Genomic DNA, 17177 nt, shown 5'->3' on the forward strand with positions numbered 1-17177 from the left:
GAGTCTTTCTAGCTAATTACTACTCTTGTAATTTGTGGGTTGTTGTTGCTTTTTTTTCCATTTTCCTCCTTTGGATAATATTTTCTCTGAGAGAATCATAGAGTTGGAAAGAACCTTATATATAATCTAATCCCACTCTCAAACCAAGCATGAATTCCCTCTTCTGTTATGTTTTTTTGGTTTTTTTTAACATGAATTAGTCACCCTCTCTACTGGATTTCTTTTCTTTATCCTTGGTATTTCTATAGAGTATCTGAAGGAACCTGTTAGAATCTAACAAACTTCTTCTGATCTATTTATCTTGGACTGCAACTAATTCTGAATGTACTGTTTTGTTTGGAAGAAGGTGTTCAACCTTAATCTGTGTGAGATGTGTGGGTTTGAAGAGTTTAAATTAGGAACAAGATTCTGATTTTCAGTTCTTTTCTCTGTAACCCAAACAGTGAGAAAATGCCTTGTAAGCCTGATTAGCAGGGTATACACTAGGAAAGAGAATTCATTTCTAGCTGTAACCCTCAGTGTAGGAGCCAAGAAAATGGGAGGAAGGGGAAGGAAAGTATTTCCAACCAAAGTGTTTTCCAGATTTGTTTTTGGATTTGGTTAAATCAGTATTCATGTGCTTATACTTAGTTGTTATGGGCTGCGTATGGGTTGTTGAACCCATAGGCCAAATACGTTGACACTAGTATGGTTTATTTGTATTAAGGACCCTTCTCCTCCCACTAACCCCCCCCAAACACATGCCCACTCAGTGCATAAACCCTGGCAAAGGACTTAGCTTATTTCTGAGGTCATATTTGGAGCTCATTACTACCAGTTATATGGAACAATATTTAATGCTAGTCACCTTTGGTCTTTTAGCCTTGGCATACATAAAGTTTAAGTTAATTCTGTTTATATGGATTGAGAAAGAAAATCACAAGTTACAGTGAAAAGTTGACATTTGAGGTTTTTATAAAGTAATCATGGGGAATTCCCTGGCTGTCCAGTGGTTAGGACTCGGTGCTTTCACTGCCAGGGCCCGGGTTCAATCTCTGGTCCAGGAACTGAGATCCTGTAAGCTTTGAGGCGTGGCCAAAAAAAAAAGTAATCATGGGAAGAATTCTTTCTCTTCAATACATATTTGCATTGTTAGAAGCTATCCACTAGTTGAGAAGGGGGCAGTATCTGAGTTAAAATGTAAATTAGGGGGTTCCGTTTTTTAAAAGATGTAGTAGAAGTCACTGGAGTATTTTTTTTTTTCCTGTGAGTATTATGTAGTTGGGAATATTTTAAGAGAATATGATGTGCTGGACTAAGCGGAGATTGACAGCATGTAAAGTTGAAATGTTGAGGTTTGGGTTCTTTCAGAAAACCTACTCCTGAACCAGTATCCCCCTCCAACCCCTGTCCCATTTCTCTGGTCTGCTTCATTGAAAGATTGTCTATACCTACTGTGTCTCCTTTGTCTTCTCCCATTCTCTCCTCACACATCCATTGGACTTCTGTTTCATTCATGCCCCTGAAACCCATCTTGTAAAGGTCACCAACACCTTCCTCTTGTTCAGTAGTTGCTTCTCTATCCTCATCTTACTTGACTTCCCAAAAGCATTTAACACAGTGTGTCATTCCTCATTTTCTTCTGTTTCATTGGCTATTCCTTTTTAGTCTCTTTTGCTGGCTTCTCTGTCAGCCTCATCATTTTGGAAGTCCCTAGTTCTTCATCTATAGGGCCCTCTTTTTTTTTTCCCTCTATATTTTCTCCCTATGTGATCTCATCTAGTTCTGCAACTTTAAATAACCCATCTCTATGCTATAGTTTATATTTTTGGCTCTGCCCTGTAGTCTGGAGCCCTGTATCCCATTGCAAAGTTGACATCTCTGGGATGTCTAGTAGGCATTGCAGATTTAACGTGCCCAGAGCAGACTCTGGTGCCTCCGCAGTCCCCACGCATGCATGCGTGAATACAACTTGAGGTTAGTTTTTTTCATTCTAATGAATGGCATTATTATCCATTATTTACTTGCTGAAACTAAAACCTTTGGAGTCATCCCTGATTGCTCTTTCTTTCATTCCACATGGCTTAATTAATTAGCAAATCCTTTGGGCTCTGATTCAAAGACATTTCCTTAATCTGGCCTCTCCTTTTCATCTCCACTGTTAGCAGCTTAGTCAGCATCCTCTCTCATCTGGACCATTGCAGTGACATCCCAGATGTCTCTGCTTCCCCTCGTCCCCTCCACACTGTAGCCAAAGTGATCCTTTAAAACTGTAAATCAGATTATGTCTTGATCTGCTTGAAAACATTCCAGTGGCTTCGTATCACACTTAAGAAAAAGTCCAAGCTCCTTTCCCTGGCCAGCAAGGCCTCCATGACCTGCTTGTTGCGTATCTTCAACCTCATCTCTTCCACAGCCCTTACCTAGTCACCAACAAACACGTCAAAGTTATTCTTGCTTTAGAGCCTTTACTCTTGTTAGTCCTTTTTCCTGTATGCTCTTCCTCAGCTTTTCAAATGGCTGGCCTCCCTCAAATAATCCTTTTTCGTATTTGACCACTCTCTAAAGTTACTTATTCCCCTCTTCACCTGAATTTACATCACCTTGTTTTATTTTTCTCTACAGCACAAAACTATCTGAAATTATTTGTATGCCATCTTCTCTTGCCTCCTAGAATAGCTTAAAGCTTCATGAGAACGTGGACGTAATCTGTTCTGTTTGCCACTACTATACTCCAGAGATACACGGCACTAGGTGCATATATTAGGTACTAAATAAATAGTTACTGAAAGCATGAGTGAATTTAAAAATGAGTATATCACTTGAAAAGAAAAAAGTTCTAGAGCCATGATATTGCTTTCTAACAGAGAAAGAAACAACTCAAAAAAGAATACAAGAATGTAGTATACTTGAACCAAAACGCGGGCACTGGATTATTAGAAGGGTTGTTGTTGGAAAAAGGAGAGGATATTATGTGCCAGTGATCTAAGGGTGTTAGAGCGGGAGTTTGAGGAACAGTGAGGATTTAGCTAAAAATGTAACCTCAGGAGTCAAGGCACGACCGCAGTAGCTGAGGCCTAGAAAAGAGAGAATGATAGCAGAGCCTGCCACCAAAGTTCTCCCTCAATTTTTTAATATGTGCCTTCAAATTCCCTCTTACTTTTTCACTGTGCCTTGAGCTCTGTGTTTTGGTCTGTTCTGAAGTGGGTGAAGGACAAGTAGGTGGAAAGCAGGACTTGGGTATGGACCAGGGTTTGGTAAACTACAGTCAACAAAGCCAAATCCAGCCTGCATGCCACCTGCTTTTTTACAGCCTACAAGCTAAGAACGGTTTTTACATTAAATGGTTGGAAGTAAAAGAGACGTAATATTTCAAGACACATAAAAATTATGTGAACTTCAGACTTCAGTATTCATAAATAAAGGCTTATTGTGATACAGCTAACCTTATCTGCTTATGCATCATCTATGCTTGCTTTCTGCTACAATAGCAGAGTTCAGTAGCTGTAACAGACGGTCTATCCCACAAAGTCTAAAATCTTTACTATCTGCCCTTTACAGAAGAAGTTTGCCAACTGTAGGTATGTCCTTTGACAAATAACTTTTCCTTATGGACCCATGGAGAGTAATAAACTTGATATAGCTGAGGATGTATAGGCCCTTTTTCCTCATGGTGACAATTATTTCTTCTCTTTTTATAGCAATTCAGTTAAACCCCAGCTATATCAGGGCAATATTGAGGAGAGCGGAGTTGTACGAGAAGACTGACAAGCTGGATGAAGCCCTGGAAGACTATAAATCCATACTAGAAAAAGATCCGTCAGTACATCAAGCAAGAGAAGCTTGTATGGTAAACCTAATTTTTTTACAAAAATATTTTCTATTCCTTGTGTTGCTACTCGGTGAATGTTAAATGATCCTTAGAGACACAACTATATGCCATTTCTAAGCTTTTGAGAAGCTTATCAGAATATATGGGAGATAGAACTTTGAAGTGGTGGCCACACACCCACTGTACCATGTACTATTTAATCTTCATTCTAAAAGTGTTATCTGTGTAAACCTCAAACCTCTAACCTCTAGGGTTGACAAGACGGTAATTTCATTGTTGGACTGGGAAATCTTGTCTACTTGTAGGTGCCTGGTTTAGTTGAAAGTGAGTCTTAATATTACAGGTAACAAATTTCTGGTTTTCTTGTCATCCTTTTCCTTACTCAGTCACCAAGTTTCTATTCATTGTTATATGGCCAGCACATTTCCAATTGAATATATCCTAAACTAACTTTCTTCTCTCTCTTAAAATGACTCTAGTTCTTGTCCTTGGCACTAACAATCCTTTTGCTTCTAAATGACATAATATTTTTTATGTCAATTGTAAGTTAACTAAATGTTACTGGTTTTCCTCCCTTTAAAAATAACTCCAGATTTGTGCTCTTACCTTTAGCACCACTCTTTGATTATCTCTAACACACAGAGCAACATACACTCTGAAGGATATACTGCAGTATTGGATGTGTGTATCTTATTGCCCCAAAATAATGTGTGTTCAAGTAAGTTCGACAAACACTGGCTTTAACCAAACAGGTTTCTTTGCTGCCAGACTTTTCAGAGGGCCATTAGGATGGAGAGGTGATTCTGAACCCAGTATGCCACAGAGGTGGCAGGAGCCGGGGAGCTACAGGAGTCTTTTATTTAAGCCAGACTTCTCGGTTTTGTTTTTGGAATTAAGGGCACTTGCCAACATTTACAAATGGAAAGATTTTACTAGATGAAAATCTAAGTCGGGCTCCTCTTGAAAGTGGAAGATGCGGACGTGCTGGCTCCTCCTTGAGCTCCCACACGCTGGCGCTCAGCTGGCGCTCTCGATTCCACGCTGAGCATGCCCGTACTCTTGCCTAACACCCGGTCCATTACTTACTACCTTTCCCCTCTGGCCCCTGAGGGCATCTGAGCCCCTGCTATACAGGTTCCCGTCTAGTTCACGGGACTGTTATTCCACCAAGCGGACCTGAGAAATGTTGACTCCTCTCCCTGCACTAATATTCTAGGTGGTTTGGGTTTTGTTTTGCTTTGTTTTTATACCCACTTGAGGTGAATTCCTTCAGTAACAACAGATCTTTTGAATAATGGGAGAAGGGCTCTTTTGGGTAATTAAAATACATAAGCAATTTGAAGGCAGTTTGAATCCTTTATCTGACTTTTAACGTATCTCTGAATGGTGTTAGGATTAACTTAAATTTGACATGAGGAAAGGGAATAGAGTTCTTAAAATCTTGGCTAAATTCTTGGTAGCCTTTATCCTTGTCAAATTAGTTTTAAGAGTTCCGTGAAAGGGAGCCTTTTTTTTTTTTTTTTTTTTTTTTGCGGTACGCGGCCCTCTCACTGTTGTGGCCTCTCCCGTTGTGGAGCGCAGGCTCGGTGGCCATGGCTCAGGGGCCCAGCCGCTCCACGGCATGTGGGATCTTCCCGGACCAGGGCTCGAACCCACGTCCCTTGCATCGGCAGGCAGACTCTCAACCACTGCGCCACCAGGGAAGCCCCGGGAGCCTTTTTTTAAAGCTAGCTGTTATATGCATAAAGAATTTATTTTATCTTGAATTATTACAACTGAATTAATACTGGACTCCCAGAGTACTTGGGGGCAATTACAGAGCTAAAAGTGACCATAGAAGACTCTAATCCAGGTCAGCTGGAGGTGATTTGGTTCCAGGGGGCATTTGGCAGCGTGGGGAGGCACTTTGTCATGACTGGGAGGGTACTGTTGGCATCTGGTGTGTGGAGGCCAGGAATGCTCTAAACATTCTACAATGCACAGGACAGCCCTACAGCAGTTACCCAGTCCAAAATATCAGTAGTGCCAAGGTTGAAACGATCTGATGCTTTCTCAACAAATTAGATTATATAAAGAAAGGACTTCAAGTTAAAAAATACAAATGAGCAAAAAAATTAATAATATAAATATCACCTATAATCCCACCACCTAAATATACTCCTGTAAACATCTGGTTTGTATCCTTTCAGACGTTTTCTGTGTGTGTGTGTGTGTGTGTGTGTGTGTGTGTGTGTGTGTGTTTCACCAAGTTTTTATTGAGGTCCTCCTTGGGCCACTCTGCTAAGAACTGGGAATATAGCCTTGAACCAAACCAAACTCCAGTCTCTGTAGCTTCCCCACAGACAGACATTTGTTCTTCGCTATGTTTAATAGGCTCATGTATATGTACTTAACCTGGTCTCACTTTCACATGAGGTTTTTAATGTTTCTCAAATTCAAATTAAAGCCAAAAGATTTTCACAACCCATGTTTTGGTGCTTTTTCCCTCAGAGGTTACCTAAGCAAATTGAGGAACGTAATGAAAGACTAAAGGAAGATATGTTAGGTAAGTCTGCTTCCCTTACCTTCTCTTGACCATAAATAGCTAGGAAGCCGGGGCTGGGGCCGTCAGTACTTTTATTCATTAGAGGAGAATACAGCAGTTAGAAATAGCTTTGGGGCCCTTTGTTTGTTGTGGGCACCAGTACCGTGGGGCTAATGAGTTCTTAGCCATTTTTAACTCTAGAAGGAGCAGTGTGGTTTAGAGTGGATAGCAGCTTTTCAAAAACTAAACTTCCATTTTGTGGGGTTGTTTTTTTTGTTTTTGGAAAATTTTCCTCCCTTCAAGAATGCAAACATAATTAACTCCCAACCTGGGCTGCCACCAACCTTTATTTCAGATCATGAATTTCATAAAAACAGTTGAATTTCTTCATTTGAGTAAACAACTTCAGGTTTTTTGGGTTTTGTGTTTTTTATCTATTTATTTATATTTGGCTGCACTGGGTCTTCGTTGCTGTGTGTGCGCTTTCCCTAGTTGTGGCGAGCGGGGGCTACTCTTCGTTGCGGTGCGTGGGCTTCTCATTGCGGTGGCCTCTCTTGTGGAGCACGGGCTCTAGGTGCGCGGGCTTCAGTAGTTGTGGAGCATGGGCTCAGTAGTTGTGGCGCATGGGCTTAGTTGCTCCGTGGCATGTGGGATCTTCCTGGACCAGGGATAGAACCCATGTCCCCTGCATCGATAGGCGGATTCTTAACCACTGCCCCACCAGGGAAGTCCCAACTTCAGGTTTTACGTTCATTAGGATGCAATCAGTACAAGCCAATACCATGTCAAAACCAAGGGGACTTTTGTTTTGAAAATGGCGTTCAGAGTCCCTTTAGTGTTTGAGAACACATGCGAGGGCAAGAATTAGTAGTAAATAGGAAGGGGGAAAAAACTGTGGGTTGGGGGGTCGGGGAAATGGTTTCATTTGACCCATGTTTTAGTTACTTCTTGTATTTGCCAAAGCATGTTTATAGTTGGAATTACAGAGTTCCTCTCATGAACAGTCTGCTTGACGAAGGGGAGTAAAGGTTCCTGGACAGAGACCTGCCCAGCATAGTCTGCTTATAACCTGTCTGATAGTTCTCTGTTCAGGATCTCCTATATATTTTTCCTTATGAATATTTTCTAGATCTATATTGTGAATTGCAATCACATGGGACTAAAGGAAAATCATTTAAAATAAATTGAGCCTGGCCATTTATGGCCTTTGGGCATCAGTATCCAGAGAATGAGACAGATTTCCCCAAAGATCACTCTGATAGCAAAGTTGATTGAGAAGAAGCCACTAACCTAGTCGATCCAAAGCCCTCGCCCCTGCTGGATAGACTCAGACTCCAAGGGGAGATGCATCAGACTTGGGGAGATTTCTGGAGCCTTCCTCAGTTTTTCCAAAATTGGCTCTTTCCCTAATTTACATATTTAATTAAATTTGACACCATGTTTGAGCAGAAAAGTTATTTTGGAGGTACTTTTTCTTCAAAGAAGAGGGAAGAGAGCATTTTCTTACCTATTCACAATGATGCTTTATTTTAGCAGAAAAAAAAAAAAAAAAGGAAGGAAAGAATTTGCATTTAGCTGAGCTGGATTTCATGCTGAAAGAGATGACTTGGAGAATGAGCATAGTGGTTTTGGAAAAGACACTTAGGCACTGGTCCCTGGGTCCATTGGTTTCGAACCAATATGGAAAAGTAAAGGGATAGGTGTAAATTGGATCTTACTGCCATTGTCAGTTCCAGATGGAATCAAAACTTCCATCTGTCCCTGTCACTCTAAATTCTTATGAGCTGATGTTTCCTGTCTTGTGGCTTTGGCTTTTACTTATGTTGTTCCCTTCATAAACAACTTAAGTTGCTTGGTAAGTAATATGTCAGTTTGTTGTTACACATCAGTAGTCTGAATGGCTGGACTCTTTTATATATATATTTTTTTTTATTATGACTTTTGTCTGCGTTGGGTCTTCCTTGCTGCACGCAGGTTTTCTCTAGTTGCAGTGAGCAGGGGCTGCTCTTCATTGCAGCACGTGGGCTTCTCGTTGCAGTGGCTTCTCTTGTTGTGGAACATGGGCTCTAGGCGCACGGGCTCCAGTAGTTGTGGCACATGGGCTCAGTAGTTGTGGCTCACGGGCTTAGTTGCTCCACGGTATGTGGGATCTTCCCGGACCAGGGCTTGAACCCATGCCCCTGCATTGGCAGGCAGATTCTTAACCACTGCGCCACCAGGGAAGCCCCTTCCTTTATATTCTTAATGAATATAAGGATCATGAATAAAAATTTGTTCTGGGTATCACCTCCCGTAGGAGAGCCTTAAAGGGAGAAATCACTCTCAGCCCCACAAGAGCTTTCTGGTGTTCTTCCTTCCTTGTTACAGATGAACCACCTTTAATTCATGTGCTTTGAGATTTTTGGAGGCTGGTCCCTCTAGAAGCGCAGAGTAACGTCACTTGCTTAGAAGTTCTGAGCAAGCTTTTTGCAGTGGACTGCATGATTTTTAGTGCTAAGTTTCTCTGGGAATGATGGCTTCTGCTGGAAGATTGGCAGTTAAAGATTTTTAAAACTGCTTAACACCATTTCTCACTGGCATTTACTACATTATGTGATAATTTAACAAAATAAGATTGTCTTTAAGTTTGTTCGATAATCTTGACTTGCTTTTCCTTTTCTCTCTGTAACTTGACTTCCTTTTTTGTTAGAAAGAAGAGCCACGTACCCCCCTTCTTGGGAAAAGAAATTCTAATTGGAATTATGAATGGGTAGAACATACTTGCTCCTCTCTTCTTAGTCTGTCATTTATAAATGTCATCCTTAGAGCAGGAGTGGAGACCCAGGGTGGCAGTCACTCATAGTGCCACAGTCCTTGCCAGAGAGGGACAATCATGCAGTTTAGATTTGAGGAAAGGGGTCAGTAACTGGAGTGTTTCCTTTTGTCCTTTTCTCTGGGAAGATAGCCTGGTGGCTGTTATAGCCAGGGAATGACTTCAGGGTATAGTCAGTGGTGTGATGAGGCGGGAAAGATGTCCTGGACAGAGCACCCCAAGAGACTCAGAGCATTTAGCTTCTGTTCCAACAATTCCAGGGGATCTGCTCTTCCTACCTCAGTCGAGAGGCTGTCCTGACCTGGAAAACCTAGAGCTGTGACATGAAACTCTTTGATTCCCCCAAAGGATCAAGAGACGTGGGTGAGGCACTGCCCCAGAAACCCTACCTTCCTTTCACTGGCACCCAGCTGCTCGGCACACACAGCGGCCTTGTTCCGCATCCAGCCCAGGTTTTCCACTTGTACCATGCCCTCCTTCCACCTTCTTGGAACGTGTTGCTGGTCTCCTGATTCCTGAAGTTACTCAGGTGTTCACTCCTGGCCATTAGCATCCTAATGAGTGTGTAGTTGTGAACTGAATTAAGAATACCACCTTGTATGTTCCATGTTCAAAAGCTAGATTTGGAGCCGGAAGTAACTTGTTCGTTGTCATTGTGAGGATGCAACAGGTGTTTTTTGGCTATTCCTGTGCATTGTGTGCCCCTCTGCAAGTGATAGAGGGGCCTAGAATCAGCTCCCTTGCCAAATATCACAAGAGAGCCTCGAAATTGTTACTGTCCCTTGAAACTGCTGAAGCCATACATGTGGGTATGGAAATCCAGGCTCTTTTTTCACATTTCTCTTCCTGCTGCCCTGCCTGATACTCGTTACGGACCACACATGCCATGCCGTGTGCTCTGGCCACTGGAGAATCTCTCAGCCAGTTCCGTGTTGCTGTCACCCCCTCAGTAGGGAATGTCAGTTTTGGGTTTTCGATGCCCTGCTTTTTGCTTCGTTACCTAGTTGCTACTCCTGTAGCTTCTCCTCTTTGATAGTTCTTGGTAAGGCTTCTTTCCACTTCCACGTTCACCCAAGAGCTGACTAATATATAAGCATTTGAATTGAGTGTGAATTTTATTTTCTCTATTCTATGCTCTCTTAATTTGCCTTTTGCTCAGAGGAAAGCAAGAGTCACAGCTTCATGGCTTAGTTTTCTGCCTTATAAGAGGAAATGCAGTGTCAGGATTCACTTGGATGCGATTTGGTTCTCCTAATAGGAGAAAGTCCTAAAGGATCTATTCCACTGGTCCCAACCTCAGTGCTCTTAAGGAGGTGAAAACAAATGGCCTTCCAGGCTCTCCTGATGGTAAACTGACTACTGCACAGTCAGTATCTCTAAAGAGAAATTATGTGTAATGAGTCAGTTGGGTTTTTATAATACAGTGTTGCTTGGAGACACAGAAGTTAATATTTATCAGAACTGGATCCAGTGCCAAGCCTTGATCTCTAGTCTTAAATGTTCTTGTTTGAGCACAAGCAGTGTTGGACTCTTCTCTTTGCCATGGGATCTCTTATAGATGAGATCCTAACAGTTAGGGACATGTGGGCACGTTCAGGCTGAGTCATGGTGTCAGATTTGCTACAAGTGGAAATAAAGGAACCTAATACTGCCCAGGTCAGGGGAGGGGTGGGATTTGGCAGCCAGTGGAAAGTGTGGCAGATAGGCTAGTTTGGCAGATGATCCTGTCTTGGGTTCAGCGAAGCTGCCTTTGTCTCTGAGCGCCCACCCTGACTGTGAACAACAGCAGGAAGATGGTGAGTGTGTGTGTACAGAGCTAGGAAGGAGCATGACCTCTGCTGAAGGTGCTTCTCTGCCACCATCATCAACAGTAAAAGGTGAATCTTGCAGACACCGAGACTTGTTGGTTGTACCTTAATGTTGTGCTCTGTTTCCTTATGTTCCCATTGGCCCTACGCTAATTTCAGAGCTTTTTTTAATTGAAGTGTAGTTGATTTACAGTATTGTGTTTCAGGTGCCCAGCATAGCGATTCAGTACTTTTGCAGTTTATACACCATTTGAGGTTATTACACGATAATGGGTATAATTCCTGGTATATCCTTGTTGCTTATCTATTTTATCTATATAGTTTGTGTCTGTTATTTCCATACCCCTAATTTCAGAGCTTCCTCACCTGACAGTGTAAACATCAGATGTTTGTTCGGTGAGTAAACGGCCTCTTTCCCGTTATGCCTCACCAGCTTTCTGCCAGAACCACCTCCAGGCTCTCCTCTTGTGGTTTATTCTTCACTTTGGCCCGTAGCATTATAAACCCTGAAAGCTGTTCTCAAACCATCAATGGCCTTTGCCGCGCCCTGCCACCTCCCTTTCAGCCCTTTGGACACACTGCCCACCCTTGCCTGCCTGTCTCCGTACATTTGATCCTACCATTTTTGCCTGCACTGCCCACTCCCTCTATCTCAAATGGTTGCAGTCCTGCCCGTCCTTTGGTGGTGATTGAAATGCAGACTCTCACACACAAAGCTCTGCCAGATCTCCCTCCTCCCTGCCCAAGCTGGAGGGCATCTTCTTCTTATTGACTCTCATAGCATTTTATATCTCAGCTACATGTGAACTGGCTTCTGTGTGTGTCTTATTTTCTATCATATCTAAGCTTATTTTGGTGTAAAGACAGTGTCCTGTATCTTTGCATCCCCGCCACACGTATGTACTTAGTACATGTTGGTTGAATTAATTCAACTCAGGTTAACCTCAGGTCTTCTCTAATGGGGAGACTATTTAATCATGTGTCTTTTTTACGTGTCTGCTACCTTCCAGGGACTTCATGTACGTTGTCTATTTAGCAAGCAGACTTCCCACCTCCTGTTCTACTGTTCTGGCGATAATAGTCAAGCTATTGTGGAATGTTATAAAGGCAGAGATACGAGAATAAAAGGAAAAAAGAATGATGCCATATGTGTTAGGTTGGGTCCTTGGAGAAACAGAAGGCAAGATTTGATTAGAAACACAAGAGAGGACTTCCCTGGTGGCGCAGTGGTTAAGGATCCGCCTACCAGTACAGGGGACACAGGTTTGAGACCTGCTCCGGGAAGATCCCACATGCCACGGAGCAGCAAAGCCCGTGCGCCACAACTACCGAGCCTGCGCTCTAGAGCCCGCGAGCCACAACTACTGAGCCCAGTGAGCCACAACTACTGAAGCCCGTGCAGCTAGAGCCCGTGCTCCGTAACAGAGACAAGCCACCGCAATGAGAAGCACGTACACTGCAACAAAGAGTAGCCCCCACTCGCCTCAACTAAAGAAAGCCCACGCGCTGCAACGAAGACCAAGCACAACCAAAAATAAATTAAAAAAAAAAAAGAAACACAAGAGATTTATTGGAGGAAACACCTGCAAGGGAAAGTGAGGCAGAGGGGCAGGAGCTGGACGTGAGTGGGAGCCGCGTCAGGTCCCTGGGAAGAGGGAGGACTTGGTTCGGAGAAGTCCTGCACTGCAGGGTGGTGCCAGGGACGTTTCAGCAAAGCCACTGGGGAGCCACAGTTACCTGTCACAGGGGCCCCTGCTCTGTCCCTGCCCTGCTCCGCCACTGACTGTGGACAGCCATGGGACCCTCGACCTCTGCATGGAGAGAACTGTGCTCCCTGCATCTGGAGAAGCACGTGTTCACGGCTGCCACTCCACAGAATCAGCCAAGCTAAGGTCCAGGGCTCCTTGTGGCGGGCAGGTCCTCCAACCAGTTAGGCAAAGTCCGGGCCTGCGCAAAGCCCCCTGCCCCCTCTCCATCTGCAGTATGAATACTTGTGCCCTTGCTTTGCCGCCGTCTCCAGGTGCAGCGGCCTCTTCACCACCTTCAGTAACTGCTCCCCGTCCTTCAGAGCCTTGTCTCTCCTGAAACGCCTTCCTTACACCCCTGAACGGGCCTGCGAGCTCCTCTGCACTCACCTCAGTCTTGTGTCTGGCTGCCCACTAGGCTGTGAGCATCTCAGAAGCCAAGAATAACTTGTACTCTTTAGATCCCAGTGCCTCCTGTAGTAGATACCAAGTCATATGTACATTTGCGCTTCAAATTGTTGTTCTGGCAGTCGAGGTGGACTTGCAGTGATCCCTCCAGCCCAGGTGGTGGCCCCTGGCTTGGTCGACAGTCCACAGTGGCCCTGGGACAGGCTCTTCCTGGGGACTGTGACGTGAGTGGCCCTTGAGGCTCCTTCTTACTTTTTACTCCGTGTCAGAAGAGCCAAGAATTGTGCCAGCAGTGACATTTTATTGGGCTTCTTTAAGTGATTGTTTCCTCGCTGTCCTCTCTCCTCTCTCTTCAGCCCCAAGACAGACAGACTGCCCAAGTTCTGGCTAACTCACGCTCTCCTGGGGGCGGGGGGGGGGCCCTCTGTTTTCTTGGCTTGTTGCGATCCCCTATTCACACATCCATTTACCTGCAGCAGTGCTCTGGGCCTCTCTGTGCTGCCACCTGTGTGCAGGGACAAGAGCTGTGACGGTGATTCTTAATCAGCAGCACTGAGCATATGTGTTCCAGGTTTAAGTTTGGGAAGCCTGCCTGGAGAGTGGTCAGTCTGGGTTTTGGGAACTTACTGTGAATATGGTGAGCTGCCAGGGGGCTAAATCTTAGACTGAGTCCAAAAGTTGCCAAGAGTTACTAGAAAAGGCCTTGACATTTAAAGGCCATGCATCTTTAAGTTCTTTACCTGGGGTTTATTTCAAGGTGGGAGACCTCAGAGGGACAAAGCTGCTAACAAGGGCAAGGTGGGAAGGAACCTGTACCTCTGATGATCTGGGGTTTCTTTCCCTTTTACCCTCATCCTCATCTCCATTGGAAGCAGACCTGCAAGAAAAATTAGAACGGTATAGAAATGGTCGAAATACGTATTCACCCATCCTCACCAAGATTTTCCAAAACACTCCTAGCTTCAGATATTCCATCCTGTTGCCCACATATCCCTGTAAATCTCTCAGATGTCCTGGAAACTCCAACTTCTGTATAAACTCCATGGCCCTCTTGTATGGAGAATCAGCATAAAAATCCATGGTTATACTGTGTGTCTTCATTTGGTCTTTATGACGTGAACTCACCTGGTGATTAACAAGGAAAGCCTGAAACTTGGGGAGGGAGACTGGGCTGTTGAGGTGATGGTGCTGTGCAAGAGAACAAGATCTTCCGTTTCCTGAGAAATGATGAGTTCGGTGTGGAAGCTAAGACTTGAAAAGCAGGAGGCTCTTGTGTTTGAACCCAGGTTCAGTAGAAACCCGCAGAGTGGAATTAGATTCAGCAAGTTGCTCTGCTGTTCCATGGAGAACAGACTTGGGGGGGCCTTGGCCCTCCCCGCCAGGCTTGGCCTTCAGGCCCCAGGAAGAGCAGCCCATCGCTCATCCCAGAGCCTGTCCCCTGGGGGCTCTGGCCAGTCTGGACAGGAGGCTTTGCTGTCGCGGCAGGGCTCCCTTGTGCTCCTCTACGCAAGCCATGGCTCAGGGTGGACGGCGCTGAAGTGATTGCTCTGCTGTATATTGGGGGCTGAGGGTTTCATGATTTTAAAAGCAGGAGTTTCTTTTTAACTGCAGAGAATCTCTTTTAATCTTGTAATCAGATAGTGAGGCACTTGGGGTCTTCCTGCTTCTGCTGACTCCCTGTATTTACTGGACTTTTTGCTTTCACATTGCAGGTAAACTAAAAGATCTTGGGAACTTGGTTCTTCGGCCTTTTGGACTCTCCACAGAGAATTTCCAGATCAAACAGGATTCCTCTACTGGCTCCTACTCCATCAATTTTGTTCAAAATCCAGATAATAACAGATAACAAAGATAACAATGGCTTTTAAAGCTGGCTTGGAAATTGTATGCTGCCTGTGTTAGCAAGGGGAAAGGCCCTGCCAGTGTTTAACGTTTAACAGCATCTTATCTCAAAGACAGGCTATCTAGTAGAGGCCAGTGCTCCCTTCTCCCCCTTGTTTTATGATCAGGGTGAAACGCAGTTCCTGATGTAATGAGCCTAATTTGATTTCCATTTTAAGGTGGTGTCTGTGCAGCTGTTGCCTTGGTTCTGGCTGTTCTTTGTTTTGTCCGGGAGAAAGCCTGCTTGTCAAGGCTCACCTCCCCGAGCTCCACAAAAACAAGCCCAGCTGGAGTCTCCTGGGCCGAGCAGGTTGGTCGGAGACTGCCCAACCACGATCAATGGGGTCCCCACCTGCTGTTCCCTCGCCCCGATCACACGCACTGCCCAGGCTGCCCTGCGTGGGCTCCAACATCTCCTAATTTCTTCTGTGGTAATAAACGCTTTCTGTGACAGTCTGAGCTGGGTTGTGAATTTTGTCCCCATAACAACAGCTAAAGCAGTGTTGGTTTCGAGCAGCGTTACTGGATTCCACAAATCTGCCCAGAGTCTTAGTTGCCACCTTGAAGATGATCTTGAAGAGCTGACCATCCTACCATGTATTAGGATTCAGAAACTCCACCTTACAAGCTGTCCCGGGCCTCTCCAGGTTTGTGCAGATAATTACAAAATCAGTGTTTTTGACCAAGTATCAATCTTAGTAATTTCAACTTAAAATAGCTTCATTCAGGAATGGTGGTATGTGAATCCCAGAACAAAACCATATTCTTTTAGACTCCATGAACCCAGAAGTTTCAAAGGTAGATTTTTTTTTTTTCTAGTCATCAGTGCTGGTGAAAAGCTTTTAATTGTTATGGTTTGAGTGTCAAGGGCAGTGACGTGCAGGTTTCATCTTAGAAATGAAGTAAGTACACGTATAATTCTGTAAGTGACATGCAGTAGGCATGCTCCCAGTGTTAAGAATTGTGCTGCTGTTTTGCTCTGTTCCTCAGAGCCCCTCAGCGTGTGTGGGTAGGCAGTGGAATCATATGCTGTATCCACACTTTGTGATTTGCGAAGCCTTTATCCCAGATTGAAATGGAATTCCTCATACACTTTGTAAGGGGAAAGGGAGAAGGAGAATGATTCTTTTAATTTTGCTTTGCTATCTTTATGATAAATCCGGCATCTGATTTTTCCCGAAAGGTGTGTGTGAGAAATCATACAAGTTGTACAGAAAGCTTAGCTGGAAGCCGTGTGGCCCACCCAGCAGTGATGAGTGCATCCTGGGCAGCTGGTGCTGTGCACTGCTGCTCGAGCAGGAGCAGCCCTTCTCAGACCTCTTGATCTCAGGACCCCTCCACACTCAAAACAATTTAAAGAGCGCTTTGGTTTATGTGGGTTACATCTCTTCATGCCTACCGTATTCGAAATTAAAACAGAAATTTCTTAAATATTAATTCCTTTAAAAACAACAAAATACATTTTATGTTAATACAAGTATTTTAGAAAAAATCTAAAAATCACATTTTAGTAAGAAGAGAGACATCGTTTTACGTTTTTGCAAATCTCTTTAACATGTGGCTTGATAGATCTGCTTACGTACTCATTTTGTCACGATATCACGTGTCATGTAGCCTGGAAAATTCTGCATACCTGTGTACTTGTGACAGAATGAGGCAAATAACCTCTTATGAAAGGGTCTCAGGAACCCCTGGGGAGCCTTGGACCACCTTGAAAACCACTTTGTCAGATTATGACTTTTGACCTCAGTTGCTGAGACTAAGCAATGGTCAGGGCTGAGATTCCTGAAGGCTATCTGAGTCTCCAAGGAATAGGAAATAAACCTGTTTGCCTGGAAACAGCCTTTCTTAAGACAATACCATTGCTGCAGGGGGTAGAGGTTTTGCTTCTTAGGCATCCTTCCTCCTCCTCCCCACTTCCTCGCTGAAATCTTAAAGGAGGCCAAACAAGGCGAATATTAAGTGCTTCTAGTGATTGGGCCAAGTAATATACCTGGAAAGGAAAGGAAAGAAACCTAAGTAGGTGTGAGTTTGCTTAAGCCAAGGGGTTTATCTATCACTGTTAGTTTTCTGCTTCCAAAATCTGGAAGAAAAGATAGATTCAAGCCTTTTGAAAATGTTTGTTCAAACCTACAGAAAAATCCTGAAAGGGTTGAAAAGTAGGAAGAGTGTACATACGAGGGAGGAA

At 44.0% G+C, this 17177-nt stretch overlaps 1 protein-coding gene across 3 annotated transcripts in view; it reads left to right on the plus strand.

Annotated features, from left to right (window-relative positions):
* TTC1 (tetratricopeptide repeat domain 1) overlaps positions 1–15448 on the plus strand; it is a 73335-nt gene extending 57887 nt beyond the window's left edge. For 2 of the 3 annotated variants that reach the window (XM_024750621.1, XM_024750622.1), the window contains 3 exons: positions 3681–3829; positions 6302–6356; positions 14821–15445. In XM_024750621.1, coding sequence (XP_024606389.1) covers positions 3681–3829; positions 6302–6356; positions 14821–14954 — 338 coding nt within the window. In that variant the 3' untranslated portion in view covers positions 14955–15445. Of the gene's footprint in view, positions 1–3680; positions 3830–6301; positions 6357–14820 lie in introns of all 3 variants that reach the window. The other variant, XM_024750620.1, reaches the window with a different exon arrangement.
* The last annotated feature ends 1729 nt before the right edge of the window (positions 15449–17177 follow it).

Source organism: Neophocaena asiaeorientalis, unplaced genomic scaffold (genome assembly GCF_003031525.2).
Source record: "Neophocaena asiaeorientalis asiaeorientalis breed wild unplaced genomic scaffold, Neophocaena_asiaeorientalis_V1.1 scaffold527, whole genome shotgun sequence".
NCBI lineage: Eukaryota > Metazoa > Chordata > Mammalia > Artiodactyla > Phocoenidae > Neophocaena > Neophocaena asiaeorientalis.